This window comes from Monopterus albus, unplaced genomic scaffold, assembly GCF_001952655.1.
Source record: "Monopterus albus unplaced genomic scaffold, M_albus_1.0 scaffold68.1, whole genome shotgun sequence".
In the NCBI taxonomy this organism is placed as follows: Eukaryota; Metazoa; Chordata; class Actinopteri; order Synbranchiformes; family Synbranchidae; genus Monopterus; species Monopterus albus.
Window position 1 is genome coordinate 1,284,522 of NW_018127948.1, and position 16,009 is coordinate 1,300,530.

Genomic DNA, 16,009 nt, shown 5'->3' on the forward strand with positions numbered 1-16,009 from the left:
AAGTAAAACAAAGTTACTAAAAAAAAAAAAAACCTGGAAGTCAGTGTGCATGATCAAGTCGATATTTAGCCACACTCGAGAGAAAAAAACAAAAAACAAAAGTCTGATGCTTTAGTCTTCAGCTGACAACAGGAGTGTCATGAAAGACAGAAAATGAATGGTGTTTTTATCCCCTAAAATGTAATTTTTCCGGATCTCTGAACTGTGGCGCTGCTGGACATTTCATTAAGAGTCAGTCATATGCCACCATCATCCTGTGAGCCGCATGCTCTGGACAAACTGAGCTCTGCCAGCCACCAAAGTCTCGCTGACCTTTTCAAAACATTATATCCATCCCTCATCCGTTTAAAATGGCACTGGGCCGCTGCGAAAATCCCTGCAGGTGCTTCCTTAGCTGCTTATACAATGTTTTAGTAAACTAAGAATGTTATAAATGATCACTCAAAAGCTATGAGTCGCTGGGTTACAGTTATTCTTTTCTCAGTACTAAAGAAGGGAAGCAGTATAGTTTACTGCCTTTCACATAAATATTATCACAGTCAGGGTTACTCTGAACATGCAATGATGCAAAATTTTGTTGCCCATAAAATTTTTGTGTAAACCCAAATATAATTTTAAAGAGTCTGTATTTTATTATGGGAAAGTAAACCTTACGTTTATATAAAGGCAAGCAAAAGGAAAGGTTTCCTAAATACTGAACCAAGTAGATTTAGTGTAATGTGGTTGTTTTGTTTTGTTTTTTTGTTTCACACCCATCGATAGAAAAAGTTTCTTTAATGTCAAAGCAAAAGTGTCTGAAATGAAAACTTTAAATCTATTTTTTATTGGCACAGTATTTACAACGTCAGTATGTAAAAACTGTTTGGCAGAAAATGTAAGGTCTTATAAATAAAAAGCTTGCACAAGCTGTTTTTGGAAGAAAAATATAGTTTCATTCAGGAAATAAAATCAAAACCAGTCCTAAGATGACTGTTTCAATAAGGAACACCAGACAAAAATCTCTGGTGGGTTTCCTGTGATATAAATGTGGCAGTTGATCCATCTCTCACCAACTCAACAGTTAAAAGTGACAAAAAAAAACAACCGCTGAGGCTCTAAGCAGGTACTGCCATATCACAGCAGACTTAGACAGCAGTGATCAATACTCTAAGACAGAGGGAAGAGGAGGTTAACTTCTTCTCTTCCTCACAGTATCAATTAGAGAAGCTCTCTACTACTCTCAGTGTTGTGGAGGTGTTCTTGTGGAGAGCTGATAATGATACCTCATGCTGACAGCAGGCACAAGGCAGAAAATTAAGAGGCTGACTACAGCATTTTGTAACATTACTTATCATTATAAATGTGCAGGGAAAGTTATATGTTGAAGACACTACACATTCAATTTGTATTTATATTGCCCATTTTAGTGCTGTTTTAATTTACACGAAACTTTAACTGCTGCTGCCTTAGTATTTAAGGAAGTTAATAGGATATACAGGATGATAAACGGAAACCGGGTGGCGGAGCCGCAGGGCCAAACCAACCATAGTTAGTGGAGGGACACAGCGATGAGGGGGGTAAGAGCCACTGAACCACAGAGGGTTATGGTGATGTGTTTCCATATGTGAAAAGATGACAGACCCTGTTCTGATCTCACAGCTTTTCTAAAGTGGTTTAGTTTTACTTAGCATTATGATGTTTTCACCACTGTGGACAATAAATGTAAGCATTACAGTCTATAGAATGCTGCCCTTTACACTTTCATTTAGGAACAATTATGCGGCACATCTGGGAAAAGAAGTAAAATGAGCACAGTCAGGAGCACTGCTTTGTACAAAAGGTGTCACACTGATCTGGGCTATTGGCTCCACAGCTAAAAATCACAGCACGTCACAGGTAGCACACTGGCTCCACAGCTGAAAATCACAGCACGTCACAGGTAGCACAGCAGCAGGCAGTCACGCCATCACTCATGTTTGGTGTGCAAAGCAAGGCTCACAGGATAAAGAGGTGACTAGAGTTTAGCAGCAACGGCCACGACAGGAGGATGGGAGGTAGGGCTCCAGTGCACCAGCTGGCTGCTAACCCTGACATCAAGCCCACTGTCCCCAACACAGGGCAGCACAGGTGACTGCAGGAGGAACCAGAATGGTGAGTAACTGCAGGTTGCAATTACATGTGTAAGTTAATAAATAAAATTTAAAAAAATAAAATAAAATAAAATAAAAGATTTCATGGTGTATGTGTGCTGGAGTCTTATATTCTTGTGACATTTGTGAACCCTGCTTCCCTTCGGAACCCAGCTGGAAAGATGAGCAGTCTGCCTGGTCTCAGGCTATGTACAGAATTATTACCTTAATTCTAGACCTAGTCCTGTGTTCACAGCAAAAGAAAAGTCTGCTCAAATTCAGTGGCGTTTTGCATGTTATTTGAATTTCCTCTGAAATCACTGGTGATCTTGCTAAATGCAGTACCTCAGCAATATACACTGTATTTTACTGAGAGAAATTATGGGCTTGGCTAATTCTATGTAAATTTTGTGGTCAACATCTTGTGACAGACTAAGGTAAACCAGGAAGAAAAACATTCATTATGATTTTCTGATTTTAAAACATAAAAAAAACAAAACTGGCTGCCGGAACTCGTTTCCTCATGTTTTTGCTCAAACACATGAACACAGAGCATCCACTGGAGTCGTTTTGAATCATTCTCATGTGCTGTAAAGAGCCCTGACCATGACTCAGTGGTGGTGTATGATTTTAACCGCGAACCCCAGGTGGGTGGTTTATTTTTGTCTGTCACCCTGTTGAGTGACGGTCCAATCAAGCTTGGGATAGACTGTCAAGCCTGTCAGGCTGCGGAATGAGAGGAGATGGGAAAGACAAAGAGCAGGACCGAGCCATGATGGGCAGCCCAGAGCGCCACAGCCGCACAGGTGAAGGCAAGAGGGAGGGAGGGATAAATGAAATGGGGGGGGGAAGACAGAAAGTTAAGGCTGGAAGAAAGCAAAGGCAATTAGAAAAAAGGAAGAGAAGGGTGAGAGGCAAAGACAAAAAAACTTCAACTGAATATGTTAGTGAGATTTGTTTATTCTTACCAATCCAGCGCATAACTGAGGTGAGAATCTGAAGATATTTAGTCTTCTGGGCACTGAAGAAGGTAAAAGGCCCCAACAGAAGAGTGAACACACTCTGCAGAAAGGGAAAGAAAGAAGGTGTGAATATTACAATATCTGTGTATGGCAGAAAGGATCACCTAGCTCCAGAAAGGGCAAACAATCAAAATACAGCTTACATCAATTTGAGAGTGTTCACAGGAATGATAGGTGTTCTAGTGAGAACCCCTTCCTTTAAGATCCAATAATAAGAGCAGGCAAATACAAAGAAACCAAGGAAATAACAGTAAAATGCCCCTTACTCCACGTGATGCTGTCAGAGGTTGTCAGTGAGTACAAATTTTGGACATTTACTAGTTTCAGCTTCTTAAACATGAGCATTTATTGTCCTACTTTTTTTTTTTTATTTCATAGTGAATATAAAGTCAGTAGAGCTGGATTTCTGACTGCACACAAGTGCAGACTACTTGCAATTGCAATTTTTCCCTTGATGTGTAATTTTGAAAGGCTGTTGAGATGCACCATTCCCCAAGGGCTGGCAAAATCTCATGAACCCTCTCAAAGACAGGGTGAGCTGATGAACCGGTGGACCAATCCACAGTACAACAAAACCTCCAGATACTTTCGCTATCCGGAGCACCAACCAGTGGCAGCAGCTCAGCTACTGTAGCTCCAATTCCATCAGTTCCCCATCACTCCTCCTCCACACCTGCAAACTTATTCTCTTCATCCATTTCTTCCCATTATCCCCAGTCTCTGACACTCTGAGGTCTGACTGCACAGTTTGAGTGGCGTGTGATCTCAGAGGCAGTCACTAGCGTGCTTGCTCATCTGAAGAGCAGCCTGCAGGGATTCAAAGAGGGACCTTACCCTCCCATCGAACAGACTACCTACAGACAGACACGCACTTACAAACACATCTCTGTGAGAACACAGAATAAGATATTAGTTCAGCTTTGGGCATGTAGAAGAAAAAAAAAAGAGGGCATGAAAAGACTCAGGTTCAGGGCGACTACCCTTGTGCTAGGAAGAAACTTTCAACACAAAACATATTTCAGCAGCATAACTTGATATAAAAAAAAAATCAAGCATGTTAATAATAAACTTCAAAAGCTGTGACAAACTTCAATTCACCAATCCATCGCTGAAAGTGGATGAACTTTTTTGGCATTTAGGTTTTGATTTGGAAGAAAACGCTATATTGAGTCTAGGTTCACAGGACATTCTCTCCGTGGTATGACTCTATCGGGGAGTGTTGGTCTGTCAGTCAGCCCAACACTTTAGTCCAGACTGAAATATCTCCAATAATGATTGAGTCAATTACTACAGTATGAACATTTGTACAAACATTCACACTCTCCAGTGGATGAATCATACAGGTTTTTATGACTTGTCCTTTAGCACTGCCATGAGGTCAACATTTGTGGTCTTATTTTCACAGGTTTTGGATGGATTGTAATTAAATACGGTTCAGCTGTTCATCTTCCCCGCAAGCGGAACTGTAATAACTGTGGTGATCCGCCAACATCTTAAGTTTCAATAATTAATATTGGTCGTTTGCCATAACAAATTACAAACTCTTGACTAAGAACGGCCTGACTATATTAATGTATAAGTCCCACCCCAACTTAGAGAACATAAACTTTAACATAAATGTAAGCTGTTTGTATATAATAAGACATATTTATAAACGTAACCGTGACAAGCCATTTTGGGCAACCATTGCTCTAAATTAGTCTTTCGTGCAGTGACCTAAGGTTTCCAAAAGTATTCAGCCGTACACTACAGACTGTTTCCTACACATGTTTGAACTCACGAATTAGGGAACAAGGGAAGTTTGGACACAGGAAGAGTCAGCTGTTTCCAAGATGTACAGTACATATGAACAGCTGGAGTATCTGTGGGTATGAGAGAGAAAATAATAGCCTTTAACTCTGCTGAATTATGATGATGCCCATGTGTCTATATACTAAGGTCATACCAGCTGTCTTCTTGGCAAAATGCAGCCTAAACTCAAGCCGAGCCAAAGCATAAATCTGTGGCACCCACTGAAGGTAATGAATCAACTATTATGAAGACAGATGTGTCTGAAGAAAAAGTGAAATTAATGGCAGCTGGCTGACAGACAGCAGTATTTCAGGCTTGAATGGGTCAGCACGGTGTAACGATCACTTTGCATGACATCAACCTGGGCCTATAGGTGTAGATATATTTAAGTTTGACACACATTTGTCATGCTTATTTAAAATTACTTACTCAATATAATGACTGAATACAAGTGACTGCCACAACTAATGACCAGCCTGGTAATTTGAGAGCACTTCTCAGTCCCAAAGCCTTAGTCTGCAGACTACAAACACAACAGCTAATAAGACACTTACATACAATATCAGCTCCAGCACAGACAGATCTTAATGCAGGTTAATGTCCTGGATGAAGTGTCCTTGGACAAGACACTGAACCCCCTCAAATGTGTTTGTTATTTTGTGCTATTTTACTGAAAGCATTTCATACGTCCAGCTATTTATATACATCGTCAGGAAACGTCCGTCACAGTCAGAGAGCATAGATGGTCAACAGCAACACAGGGAGGAAAAATCCCAGACAGCAGAGGTAAAGTATATTAATTTTTCTGCAGCAGCCTCAACAGATAATGTACAAACAAGTCAAATTCAGTTTGAGAAATGGTAAAACTAACAGAAGTAGATTCAACAGCCTCTACAGAAAGAAAATGACCACATTTTATCATACAGTAATTCTTAAAATGCAATGATACTGATGACCCCTAGTTAATGATGATGAAGACTCTAGTTATCCAGGATGAAGAATCCTCTCTTAATAACTGTGTGCTTTTGTGCATGTCCTACAGTTGCAACTATCTCTTCTGTTCACCATTTTTAAAGCATATCTTTATTCATTTTTATACTTATGAAAATGGCCAGCACCAATGTAATGTGTAAAATCTGTGAAGTTAATGGGCTAAATCATGTAAAACCACCTAGATAGTCCATTAACTAGACAATGAGAGCATAAATTAAAATTGAAAGAAGTAGTACTCAGAGAGCAGAGACAGGAAAGCTTTCATTGTCTAAAAAACTGTCCACAGAAGCAGTAGAGCTGCACATGAAACAGAGGAAGGCACAGAATAAAAGAAAAGAATAGCTACTGATAATCTAAAGTCAACACTCCATATATACATTGTCTATACCCATTCATAGTGTACACCTCTTATGACAGACATCTTATAACCACCACCAGAAATACTGTTCTCATTAAGTAATAAATCTAGTTGCTCCCAATTTAGGTTTTCTTTAATTGCAATGATGATGATGATGATGTGAAGTGCTACATAATCTGTTTTGCACTTGTGCCAACCAGGCAAATATATAAAGGAAGCCTCAGAGAAAGAGGTACGCACAGCTACTGAAACCTTCTTTCCAAAATGTAACCTTTTCTACATAAAACTACCGTAATGATACGATTGTCTCAGCGTCATATGACCCTGTGTTTAATGATTTTAAAAAGTAAGTAGAATGCTGTACCGTACATGGTATAAACTTTTAGTTTCAGTGTCCATGATTTCCCTCAGTTGGATATGTACAGCAATATCAACTATCGCCAGACACAGGAGAACAAGAGATGAATGGAACTAGAATTTCATAACGCAGACAGATTGAATGACTTGGTTCCAATGCATTTATTCATTTAATACTTTGTTCAGGCTGTTCTAGCCATTTCATCTTACTGGTGCTTTCAGAGCCAACACAGAGATGTTTGTCTGCATTTTTGCTTCCTTGCCACAAAAACTGCCTACGTTTCGTGCTCAGCTTAATAAATGGCTCAATAAACAAAAACAAATTCAGTCGAGAGAAAAGCGGCACGAATCCATTTCGAAGAGATGTTTTCCCTTATTCCTTATTCCTCGGCTAGCTGATGGGTTTTCGCTCCTCCAGAGCAGCACACTCATCAACTATGAACATTTCACTTTTAACAACAAAGACATTCTTTAAAAAAGCCTTTTCTCCTTCTCAGTACGAGACATGTTCAGCAACAGCTACGTCACTGGCTGCAATCACACACACTTCAGCGAAATGCAATAAACGGTGGGTCTGAGATGGTCTGCAAAGGTGAGTAAGGCAGAGATGGATCCATACACACTGAAATATATCCTATTACTTCTCTTACTGACTAAAGGTGAACCAGGAAATACTGAAGCAAAAAAGATTCTTGCATAACTTCATCATAAGTTCACAGCCACTTGATCATTTAAAGAAAGCAGGGAAGTTTTATCATTTTTACAATTAACTGTAAATGTACTATACCAATGTTGGACAACTTATAAAGTGTACGTCTTGGTACAACATGATATTCTGTTTATTCTGTTTTAACTCCAATTTCAGGGCCTTCACGCCACTCTAATATTAAATGGCACCATTAAAATGTACAGCATAAACATTTGATGATCAGTGTGGGATTCCCTGTTGTGAAATAAGCTGTGAGCATAAGGAGAGCTGGTACAAACCATAAAATCAACAGAAGCAGAAGACACAAGTCTATAATCACAGAGTACAATGATGCCGTAAAGACAGCAAACACCAGGCTGAATGATCAGCCAAAGTCTGTCCAATGTTGTTAAAATAAACAAACACCACTTTACTGGTCAGACAAAAGGTGCCACAACCTGAATCCAGTTTCATTCTCATTCAAACTCTTTGGCTCCATATAACACACTAGGCCTCATTGTTATACCAAGGTCTCATTACAGGCTATGACCCAAAACACTGCAACACTCAGAGGACATCTTTTTATCATTATGTCAGAGCCAGAGGGCCCAACAACCTGCTGCCAGCTGTTTCTGAAACCTAGTTCTCTGTTTTCCACCTCTCCGTATGGCAGTAAACAACACTTGTAAACAGCCAGGGTTACTTCATATGGTCAAAAAACTCCCAAAGAAAACAGCAGTGGCCTCCTACTGAGTGTGGACAACAGATCATAAAGTCATTTTCAGCAAAATCACCTTGCGTTTTTTTTGTTTTACATATAGATAATGAAAACTTTTTGAAGAAGAGAACAAAGTCCCTGTGGCATCCTTGTGGCTTAGGGGTTTCAAACGCTGACCACGTAACCATAAAGCCTCTGGTTCCAGTCTGGCCGGGAACCTTTATTGCACATAATCCCCCATCTTTCTCCCCTCATTTCCTGTCGGCTCTCTACTATCCCGTCTAATAAAGGAAAAAACTAAAAAGTAACAAAATAACAGCACTTTGCAGCTACTTTTCCAGCACACTCTCTGATGCTGCAAAGTTATAATTGGGGAGTAAAAGATTAATGGGGCTTAGATATGGTGAATGATCTGAATAATGGTGAAAACCTGCCGCCAAATGGCAACTCAGGCTGTAAGTGTCAATCACTATAAAAGTCTATAAAGACCAGTGTTTTGGATTTGTGCAGAGAGTATGGAGGGACATTTACTTGGCATTAGCGTGTATCACTCAGAGCTCATGTGCCAGTCCACTGGTCTCATAAATCGCCACATATGTGAGTATTTCTCCTGAGCCACGTGTTGTGCAGGCTCTTCGTCCATCACAGTTGAGCTCTATAAGTCGACCCCTGTTCATCCACCAGTTTCTAAGTAATTAATCTGCATATTTTTCTGTTATTTTCTGTAGGGTTAGCAGATACTGTGTGATGGCACAGATGTCCTAAAGCTCTTGGATGTGACTGCAGCTGAATATATTTCCAAGAGAGCCATGTGAATGCTTTGTTCATGACTACCAAGCTGCCAGGTATCAGACAACTGCGAAATCAGTGTTCAGGCCGGTAAAAGATTTTGGCCAGTATTTTTCTGATGCCTAGAGGGTAACAGTAAAAAACCCAGAGGGTGAACAGAGGTGACACTAGGAACAAAGTACAGCAATGAAAATCATAAGCGCACTGGTGATTCTGTGCGGTAGGTCCAGCATGAACACTGACAATCCCCTGACAGTCAAACAGAGAAAGAAGGATTATAATTCCCAACTGCCATAGTCTCAAGATCCCGGCCATATACTGCAGATCATTATGCATTCACTTTTTCATTATTATAACAACATTGCCTGCTTAGAGAAGTTGAAAGTAAGAAAATTCCAGGTATAATTTATGACAAGATACATTTCTGAACAGAAACATGCTCCATGTAGTTGCAATAAAGGCAGCTCTTCACCAGTTGAAACACATATCTGGGCTGCTTCAGAACAGATACTAAAACTTCAGTAGTTTAAGACCTGTACAACTACATGCATCATTTATCGTTAATTAAAGTCCTTAAGTTTATAAAATAGAGTCAAACAATGAAAGACTTTTTTCCCCAATCTACAAAGTTTGAGAGAAATGATTCATTAGGGCTGATTAGGACTGCAATTAATCACCAAAGAGTAATGAGCCAATTATTCATTATGGTACATAGTCAAACAAAACTATCCATAGTTAGGTTTGTGTGTGGTCATGACAAAAACACAGAACAAAACAGAATGCTGGACATGATGGGGAAATTCATTACCTTGGCATTGGTCAAAAGCCTTGAGGGCAACCTGACCACGGTGGTATGAAATAGAAATGACATAATAGGCCATAAAAACCCAGGAGATACAGTCTTATGCAAAAGTTTAGGCACCCCTTGATAAATAACAGATTTTGGTGATTTTTTATTTGAACAGATGTTAACACAGTTTCTCTTGGAAATGGAAAAAATGCACAATATTTTCAGCAAACAGTGATGCATAGTTACTTCTTATGCCATAAATTGAACAAAAATAAAAAATAAAAACATTATTATGGCATGGTGCAAAAGTTTGGGCACCCTAAGAGTTCCAGAGTCTCAAAGTCTCTCACAAGGTATCAGACCTTAATCAGCTCGTTAGATCTGATGCACAGCAACAGCTGTCATTGGTAAATGCCAATTTCAAAGCTGTACAAATACTTTGACTCTTCAAACCTTGTGCACACACTTGTGGACACCCAGCAACCATGGGTTCCTCTAAGCAGCTGTGTAAGACCCTGAAAATGAAAGTTATTGATGCCCACAATGCAGGAGAAGGCTACAAGAAGATAGCAAAGCGTTGTCAGCTTGCAGTTTCCACAGTAAGAAATGTAATTAAGAGATGGCAGATCAGGGGAACTGTGGAGGTCAAGATGAGATCTGGAAGACCAAGAAAACTCTCGGACAGAACTGCTCGTATGCTGGTCAGAAAGACAAATCAAAACCCCCATTTGACTGCAAAAAACCTGCAGGAAGATTTAGCAGACTCAGGAGTGGTGGTGCACCGTTCCACTGTGCAGCGATGCTTGCACAGACAAGGCCTTCATGGAAGAGTCAGCAGAAGAAAACCTTATCTGCGTCCCCATCATAAAATCCAACGTCTGAAGTATGCAACAGGACATCTACAGAAGCCCGATGCGTTTTGGAAACAAGTGCTGTGGACTGATGAAGTTAAAATAGAACTCTTTGGACACAATCAGCAAAGGCATGTTTGGAGAAAAAAAGGAGCAGCATTTCATGAAAAGAACACCTTGCCAACTATTAAGCATGGGGGTGGATCTATCATGCTCTGGGGTTGTGTTGCAGCCAGTGGCACAGGAAACATTGCACGGGTGGAGGGAAGAATGGATTCCACTAAATACCAGCAAATTCTGGAAGCAAACATCACACCATCTGTAAAAAAGCTGAAGCTGAAAAGAGGATGGCTTCTACAACAGGACAATGATCCTAAACATACCTCGAAATCCACTATGGAATACCTCAAGAGACGCAGGCTGAAGGTTTTGGAATGGCCATCACAGTCCCCTGATTTAAACATCATTGAAAATTTGTGGGTAGATCTTAAAAGAGCTGTGCATGCAAGACGACCAAAGAATATTACAGAACTAGAAGCCTTTTGCAAGGATATGATGGGGAAATTCATTACCTTAAGTGTTTGACCAATTGGTCAAAAGCCTTGAGGGCAACCTGACCACGGTGGTATGAAATAGAAATGACATAATAGGCCATAAAAACCCAGGAGATATGTATAAACCCCTGTGATAGCAATAATAAGGAAAAAGAAGTAAGACAAAGGTCCCCGCAGCATGATGGGGGAAGGGGTTGTGAGTAGAGGCAGATAACTGAGAGGGGGCCAGAGGCAACACGCCACAGTTAAAGCCATATTGGGACTACGTGCTTGCCAGGATGACAGACAGTCTATCTTCAGCGTAATTTAGCACAGGCTATCACGTCATATTTCAAAAACCAGTTAATGAGTACAATTAACTATCTTTAAGTGTGACAGTTTATGTTTTATATCATTGTCCATGTACTCATAAATTGAAAATCTTTGGGCTTCTGGCTGCTCAACAAAACAAGCTTTTTACCTCCCTCGGGCTATTATGACATTTTCATTATTTTCTCGAATTTCCTAGATTAAAAGGTTAATCAATTTATCAAAACAGTAAAATAAATAAATAAATAAATGGATTAATCAATGAATGTAATAGTCAGCTGCCAGTCTGAGTGACAAAGTTTTGCACATATAAAAAGAACAAACCACCAGGACTTGACAACAGTTAAGATACATGTTTAAACCTTATTTCGTCCATTTAATGAGGACAAGCGTACTCTGTAGGTGCAATGTGAATGGTTCAGTGCATACACAAGAAATAAAGAACTTTAGGAACTAGATGTCCAAACTACATCAAACTCGGCCAAAAGAGAAACTCACCTATAACAAAAACTGCACATTGCCTCGACAGATTTTCTTGAATTTGGCCTTTTACTGCTGTTTGTAAATGTTACAGGAAATATTTGCTACATACACGGCCTGAACTGGGCTTCTGAATTATGACCAGCCACAGTGCAGGAAACTCAAAGTCACTGCACGACCGCAGGAGGAAACAAATGAAAGCAAACCTAAATGTGAAACTGACAGCCTCATGAAATCATGTTGCACTTACTGGGTTTCTTTTTTTTTTTTTTTTTCAAAACGCGCCTTTGTCTAGGAGCCATTTCAAAGTGTTGACAGATCATCAAAATGAGTGGTAAGTGTTGGCAGTTCCACAGGATCCTGTACATAAAGATGAGTAGAAGAGTCTTACGAGTCCTTTCCATATCTTATTAACTAGTCAGCTTTTGTAATATCTTATATATTTATTTTGTCTGAATTTTAAGAAATCAAATTAGGTTCAATGTTAATTTTTCTGAGTGTGTCTGCATATTTTGTGTGTTTATGAGATTGTTAAAGAATGACCACAATGAAGGGCTTATCTGCTGCCAACAGAAGTCCCTCCATCCATCTCTGTGACAGCTCTGGAAGCTGCACTCACCCCTGGGTCTTTGGGTCACTATCAAACTCAACTTCCACAAAGACAAGCATACAAAAATACTCTACTCCAACACACATATGTATATATGAATAAATGTTGTCTCCTTCTGAACATGCCTTGCATCCAAAAGAAAAATAAAGCAGACTCCAGGAAGCTAGCAAACCACTGGTGATGGCCTGTCAGGCCCAGAGGAAGATGATTCAACTCACTGAAGGACCTTCTGTCAGTCTAGGTCTAGCATTATTTTGTATAATAACTCAACAGCCTAGCACATAAGATATTGTTCTTATATCAACACTCGGACAACTTGGCTGATCAAACATATCCAGACACCACAGTACACACCAGATGCACCATGTTAACCAGGCTGCACAGCAATGTATAGAGGTGCAATGGATTCACTTCAGGGGTCTTCTGTGTCATTGAACATGGCTCCAAGTACATGACTCATCATCTGAAGCAGTAAAGCCATTGTGGGGTAAATCTCTCCAGCTACAGTGAGCGCTACCAATGTCCTCTAATGTTTACATTGCTGGGACTGTGGCATATAGAGGTCTGGGTGGTAATTCCAGAAAGCTGATTCAACAAACTCTAAAACTACCAGTCAACCAATACGTAATTTTCAGTGACTCATGCCAGCTCCAATCTTTAGAGAGTGGGGAGGCCGATGGTCGACATAAATTGCCAAACATGTTTTAGTTTCCTTTGATTTCTGATAAAATACAGCAATAATCACAAATGAGAGAAATGTTCTGAACTTAAACATTTAAGACTAAAGAATTATGAAAACAGAATTATTTAAAGCATCCGAAAATACAAAATGAGCATTTTCTGTTTGCTACACTCTGCATTCCCCTTATTTAAAAAAAATGTCCACAAATAATGAAAAAATTTCTACTGTATGAAAAGACACTGACAAGGATGCCTGCAGACGGTTTGTGTTAATCAGCCTCGTGAACACAAACATTGGCCAATGCAAATTATCTAAAAACACCGAAGATCGGCCTGATTAAATCGCTGTCTTAGATCAGAAACTCTGAATTTTGGGTTCCAGAACAGCTGATTAGTCCGACTGAATAATTCTGTGGTAATTCACTCAGAATTGCGTGTGTGTGTGTGTGATCACGCATCAAAAACAGTAGGCTATACTGTTGATTAAGCATGTGGCCCAGCAGACTGAAGTGTCCTCTTAAAGATAGGACTGTATGAGAGGAAAGAAACCAATGCAGACAAAAGGGGAGGTGGAGGAAAGAGAAAGCGAGGGCATATATGCAAGTACAATGTACAACTGTGTTTCCCAAGACAAAGTGCCGTGCACCTTATCCTTGAATAGAGATGCATGACTAAACAAAGCAAAGTACAAAACAAAGAGTGTAAAGTTTTCGGGTTCAGTTCTGACTGGCTTATTGCATGCAGGTTTAATGCAATCCAAGGACTGTGGATAATATCACCCACCACAAGTCAGGGAAGATTAACTATGTGACATTCAACTTTAGAACACAGAGCCAACGTGAGAGAAAAAATACATAAAGCAGGGACACCTTTATTTCATTGCAGTGCTACTAAATCACATCACACGTCATCACTGTCAACAAAAGACTAGTGTAATATGCAAGCACACATATGGAGTTGTCTGGATTGTTTACGGCAGAATCCAGGTGTAAATGTTAATCACACATTGGTCATCTGCCGTGTCATTTAGCAGGTGATTAGGATGTTCCACTTCCCTAACTTCCATTAAAACGAAAAGTCTTTCTGTAGGGAGCTCTCACCTTTCCACAACAAGGTCACATTTTGCTAAGGGTCTTGTTTACAAACTCAATGACAATTAAGCAAAGATCATTCAGAGAAGCAAAAACTAAGAAAAGCAGTTCCGCTTAGCAAGCTTTGTCCCATGAAAATAGAGCATCTTTAGAGTGGTTCAATTTGAAATTCAAAGTTTCAAACCCTGTTAATCTCTCACCTCCACACTGCTGACCAATCACTCCACTGAAAGAGTGAAGCAGGGATGTAGATGCCAGATTGTAAGCTTTGGAACGTTAGAGAAAAGCACCTCTGTTGGGGTATATTTATGCCTATAAAACACTGTAGTAACTTTTATGAAAATACTCTAATCCGTTTTTGTGAAGTGTCAGATAATTTGACTTGTTTGAGCCTCACACTGTTGTTTAAACAAAGCCATGTGAAGGAAAATGTCTCTTTGGTGGAAGTGCTAACAAGTCATACACATCTGAAATGTGAAAGAAACCAAAATGAATGTTGCTTTTGGGAAGGGTCACAAGCCAAACAATTTGTAATATTTTGAAAAGAAACTATGTGGTTATACATCCAACTGCTAACTCAACAAAACCTTCTAAAGTTGTACTTGAAAACATTTATTCACAGGCATCAACTCCACTAAAAGTAAGACAATCACTTGTCAAAGTAAACACAGATGAGCATTCATTTGCTGTAGACACTGTGGCTTTGAGCAGGCTGCTGTTTCAAAGACATTTGTGTAATTAAAACCCATAATACACTGTTCTGCTCCTCAAAAAGATAAAAAAAATGCTTTACACACCAATCAGAGTAAAAATGATGAACAACAACAGCACACAGTGAAGATTTATGATCAGCCTGGGACACATCTGGGGTGAAAATGAGAAATGATAATCCACCTTTGGCTTAATCAGACAGTGGCTATTTCACTCCACTATTGTAAAAGGAGGACAGAAGGAGGAGACTGAAGAGGAGGAGGAGGTGCATTACAGTGTGTCTAGTAGGTATGACACTTCCCTTCCTTGGCCATGATGAAAATATAAAGCAATACATAAACAAAAACATTTTGCTAAGCCATAACTGGAAAAGACAATGACTGGATATGTTATTCTCTACTTTGGAGGAGGACACCACAGGTCAGTGGACAGCACCTAAGTAGCTGCTCTCTGCGACCATGGAGCATCATGACCTAGCTACTCAATCGATTCAGACAAACTCTTAGGTGGACTGCTGCTGCAGTGGCAAACTACAATGTACCAAAAACCCACAAATGAGGTCAAGGGTATATGGATGGCTATTGTTAACCTGTCTGCATTTTAAACTCGGCCACCAACTGCTGTACATTTCAATCACGTTCATTTGCCTTCAGCAAATGAGACCATTACACCATTCTGAAATGTCCTTGTACCAGAAAACCAGCTTTGTGCTTCTCGTATTGGGCATGCATATTTGTCTTTCCTCTGTTCCATCTCATTCCAAAAAGAGAAAGAAAATCACCACACTGGAAAAAACTTGTTGAAGCAGAAACGGGAGAAATGTAGTACATTTACTTTATCTTATCCTCCAAGGAGAGATGCAAACAAACAGCTGTTGCCACATTAAAATATAGCCACCAAACATACAGTATATTAGGTGGCAAGAAAGTTGCAAATAGGGATTGTAGATTGTCAGTATTAAAGTTGAGTTGATATGGACGATATTTGCTTAACACACAAATACTGACACCCATGTACAGTATGCGGTGAGAAGTAGGAAGACATTTCTGTAAGTAGCAAACCTGGTGTACGGTAAGTGGAAAACAGTCTCACCGTTCACCCACGTCTC

At 39.8% G+C, this 16,009-nt stretch overlaps 1 protein-coding gene across 1 annotated transcript in view; it reads right to left on the reverse strand.

Annotated features, from left to right (window-relative positions):
- The window catches only part of tmem104 (transmembrane protein 104), a 53,733-nt gene that overhangs the window by 7,654 nt on the left and 30,070 nt on the right, over positions 1–16,009 (reverse strand). The window contains exon 9 of the mRNA XM_020604928.1: positions 3,077–3,170. Coding sequence (XP_020460584.1) covers positions 3,077–3,170 — 94 coding nt within the window. The remainder of the gene's footprint in view (positions 1–3,076; positions 3,171–16,009) is intronic.